This window comes from Frankliniella occidentalis, unplaced genomic scaffold (genome assembly GCF_000697945.3).
Source record: "Frankliniella occidentalis isolate FOCC.00 unplaced genomic scaffold, Focc_3.1 Scaffold1335, whole genome shotgun sequence".
Classification (NCBI taxonomy): Eukaryota; Metazoa; Arthropoda; class Insecta; order Thysanoptera; family Thripidae; genus Frankliniella; species Frankliniella occidentalis.
In genome coordinates, this window is record NW_026268437.1 from 13,772 (window position 1) to 17,705 (window position 3,934).

The 3,934-nt window shown below is 37.6% G+C and overlaps 2 protein-coding genes across 2 annotated transcripts; both read right to left on the reverse strand.

Moving 5' to 3' along the window:
• Positions 1-687: 687 nt before the first annotated feature.
• On the reverse strand, positions 688-1,753 carry LOC127751841 (uncharacterized). The gene is made up of 3 exons (XM_052275994.1): positions 1,550-1,753; positions 1,103-1,469; positions 688-1,017 (listed from the first exon to the last, which is right to left on the reverse strand). The coding sequence occupies exons 1-3, from the start codon at positions 1,718-1,720 to the stop codon at positions 698-700; spliced, it is 858 nt and encodes a 285-aa protein (XP_052131954.1). The 5' UTR covers positions 1,721-1,753; the 3' UTR covers positions 688-697.
• LOC127751840 (uncharacterized) lies at positions 1,742-3,150 on the reverse strand. Its single transcript, XM_052275993.1, has 3 exons — positions 2,805-3,150; positions 2,223-2,722; positions 1,742-2,132 (listed from the first exon to the last, which is right to left on the reverse strand). The coding sequence occupies exons 1-3, from the start codon at positions 2,975-2,977 to the stop codon at positions 1,804-1,806; spliced, it is 1,002 nt and encodes a 333-aa protein (XP_052131953.1). The 5' UTR covers positions 2,978-3,150; the 3' UTR covers positions 1,742-1,803.
• Positions 3,151-3,934: the final 784 nt, after the last annotated feature.

Consider the following 3,934-nt stretch of genomic DNA (forward strand, 5'->3'; position numbering starts at 1 on the left):
CTCATAATCTAATGACCATGACCCTTTGGGTGACACTTATTTCTTCTGACACTTTGGGAGAGGTCATGTTGTGCCTTCTTTGACCTCTTTTTCACTGGCTGCTGTGATGGTGGGCGTCCAACTGCCTTCTTGCTGCAACCTTTTGTGGATCTATTTTCCTTAGGTGTTTTCAATGGTCTGCGGCCAGCTGGCTGTCTACTTCGACCCTTGGTTGAGCTCTTGACCCTGCGGCTAGGAGCAGTTGGCTGGACGTTTATCCTAGAGCCTTTCTTTGAGGTACAAGTAGCTCTGGCATTAAGAGAAATTATAGTAGTAGTGGCCTGGCCTGGTGTTTTGACTCGTGCCAATCTTTGCACTAATCGCTGGAGAGATCTTCTATATGATCCCAGATCAGATGAACTTTTTTTACCGAGCAAACTTATTCTCTTTATCTCTACAATTAAGTCTTCTATTACTTCCTCAATGCATTTGTCGGGTGATACCATGTCTTCGATTAATTGCTCCATTGGATCAGGTGAAATATCTTGCATATCATGTTCTTCTACCTCATTTGTAGTGGCAGTTGAAGTACCCTCTACTTGAGGAGCATCCATAAGTGTTTGTTGGTATTCCTGTTTCAAAAGTAGAATGTTAATCAGAGTTCAAAAATTTACACACTAAGATTTTTAAAGCAAATGATAAAATTTATAAAATAAATTTATATTAAAATATTCCGTACCTCTGGCACTTTCTCACCCACAGCTACAAAGAAGGATAATGGTGGGCATTGATCACCCAGAGACAAAATCCCTAACTCATGTCTTCCTACACAATTTATAGCCGGCATGTTTGGGAATGCTCCACCATAATGCTCATATATAAGAGCCTGGTGTTTACACAGAGCACCACACCTACCAGCTGGACAGCTGCACCACCCAATTGTACTCTCAACTTCATAGGTCAAGTCAGGTGTTAAAGGATTTCCACTTGGTACAAGGTAAAGGTCATCACCCATGTGTTTTACCTTCTTTATAGAATCTAAAAAAAATTTAGAGGAATAAGATGTGAGAATGAAACGTAAATACCACAATTTAAAGGTTTTCACAGAAAATGATTTCCATACCATGAGGCATTCTGCCTGAGAGTTCTTCAAAACGAAGAAGGGGCCCAGATTCTCTTCCATATGCATAGCGAAGCAAACGGGACTCAAAGTATGGCTCCCAGATACGCACAGTGAAGTCCACCATTGCAGTGACGTTAAATGCCTTTGTTCGGGTAAGGACAACATCCTTTAGGATTCTGATATTAGCTTCAGCTAGATTATTTGTCTCATGTCCTCGACTAATAATATCATGCCTAAACATCTTCACCCATTCCTCCTTAATAGGCAAAAGATCAACCTCCAGGTGCTTGATATAATTTGATTGACCACAACTTTTAAGCGTCTCCAAAGCCTCTTCATACTGCTCGGTACATTCAGCATACATAATCTGTAAGATAAAAAGATACAAATTTCAATTATTTGTGCAAAAAGTAAAAATTAAATCTAAAACATTTTTATAACACATACATTTTGAAGCATTTTCATAAGGCCTGGTTGATTCTCTTGGGGTACTTTGTGTTTGCTGTCTTTCAACCATCGCCATTCAGACTGGCCTACATGAAAGTGGCACAGATATTGCAAGGATTTGGGCCACACTGCTTTAATTGCACCTTTTTCTGCATCACTGTTATCAGTCATAAATATACCTGGTGCCTGAAAATGAAAAAAAAATAAAAATATTATTATACATTGTAAGCCCAAAGCCCATACTCTGTACTACATTATATTAATTTATGAATCACATCTGACAAAGTACTCACTTCTTTTCCTCCAAAGCAGTTTGGATAGTTATCCTTCAACAGCTTGTAAGCCTTGATGTAGCAAGCAGTGGTTTGCGCACTGTGAATGAGCACTGCTATTGGCACAGCTCCACCCTTAGTTGCTGTTAGCATGAGTGTAAAAGTGCTTTGAGTGAATTCTACATTACTGGTAGAATCAGTAAAAATAATTTCCCCAGAAGAAGCCAACTTTTGTGCCCGTTTCATGATTGGTGTTACAACTACACAAGCCCAGCACTCACTGTCAGAGTCATCAATATGGATTGATGTACCTGAAACAATAAATTATAATTTTATTATAAACTGAACACCACTATTGAAAGTTAAGGTTGTTCTCTTTCACTAGCAAGGAGGCAACATACCTTCAGCTTCATAAGCAGGGATTTTTTCTCTTAATTTAGGAAACGGATCAGTTCCCCAGCTTTGTCCAAATTCACTTCTCCTCCAATTGTCAAATAAATGTTGCACCATTCTTATCGTAGGATTTACAGAAGAATTTGCTCTCAGTTCACCACTGTTGGGCCTCAGCTTCACTGACAAGTCATTCATACGATAAGCAGCTCCAGGACTCAGCCCTTCATCAAAGTACTTGTAAAAAATTTCAGTAGTTTCCTCTGAAATTCTCAAGTAACCAAGGGTCTCAAAGCATCCCTTAGTAGGGTGAGTATGATCATTTGACATTGTTATAACTGCTGGCAAAGGTATCTCTCTTCCAAGATATTTAGGGTCATTTCTGATAGTAAAGCGATTAATTTTTTTAATTTTGATATCAAGCTTAACAGGACATATTTTATTTCTTTTGGACTTTTCCACCTTATTTCTTTTGCTGAGGTGACACTGCCAATACTTATGAAATTCAACCCTGGGTATCACAAACATAAAAATATTTGTAATGTTTGAAAAACATGGCAAAACACGTGTAAGTTACCCTTTCAACTACATACCTTTGGAGACCTTTAGGTTCATCTTTCACGATCCAGTCTGTTTGAGAAGCTGCTTTATACTCCTTAAGCCAATCTTCCACTTCATCTGGAGTGTTAATATTTGCTCGCCAAATGCTTTTGTCCTTCTTAGAGTTTGTCTCATCTTTCTCTAATACAAATTTGGCACTCTCCATATTAACTGGAATTTAAATAGGAAAATATGTCTAAAAACCAAATTGTAATGTTCTTGTATAGGGTGACATTCTGATATTTATTCCCTAAGTGACTACCCAGTAAGAAACATTGAGGAAAGCATCTAAATCGAGGTCTATTTGACGGCTACGTCGAATGCTTCTCACTGGGCAGAGAATTACATAGCATTTCATGTTTTAAAGTGATTTGAGATAGCAATAATTACCTGGTTATCCATTCAAACGAACACCTGCTTATTTGTGATGAACAATAACAACAATTAGCTTTCTTTCGTGCGTTGTATCTAGTTTGAAGGTTGTTTTTGCTGGCTGTGAAACCGTTGACCGTATCGAAAGCTTTCAAATTTGCCTCTCCTACTAAAATTTTGGTTGGTATTGCCGATTTTGCCAAACATTTTCAACATAAGACTGGTATCTTATGTTCAACTTACAATAATCGAAATACTTTTCTACACAACGAAAAACAGTTTTGAAACTACTTAAATTGTAGTTTTGATGTCTTTCAAGGGCTTTAAATCATGTAAGCTATCGATGAAAAATGAAAATTCTGTTTTGTAGTTGGCAGCCTGCTTGTTGAATCTTACCGCCAGCACCACAAACACCTGTTTCATTGAGACACCTGTTTCATTGAAACACCTGTTCTATTTCAAAATGAAATTGTCCATTTAAACTTCATATCAACAGTTATTGTTTTTTTAATTTTGACATATCAAAGTAGAAGTGAGCGCTTCGCTTTGCTTTGAGTGTACTAATTAGGGTTGTTTTCCTCGCTTCAAATATGTGGCTTGTTTGGCTTCCAATTATAGGTCTGTTCAGTAGTATTAAGAATTTGTGTGTAGTAATGTGTCTATTAAAAATAACATTTATATCATATACCCCTTTTCCCAGCAAAAATATGTGAAGTCCTACCAGCTGGACAGCTGCACCACCCAATTGTAC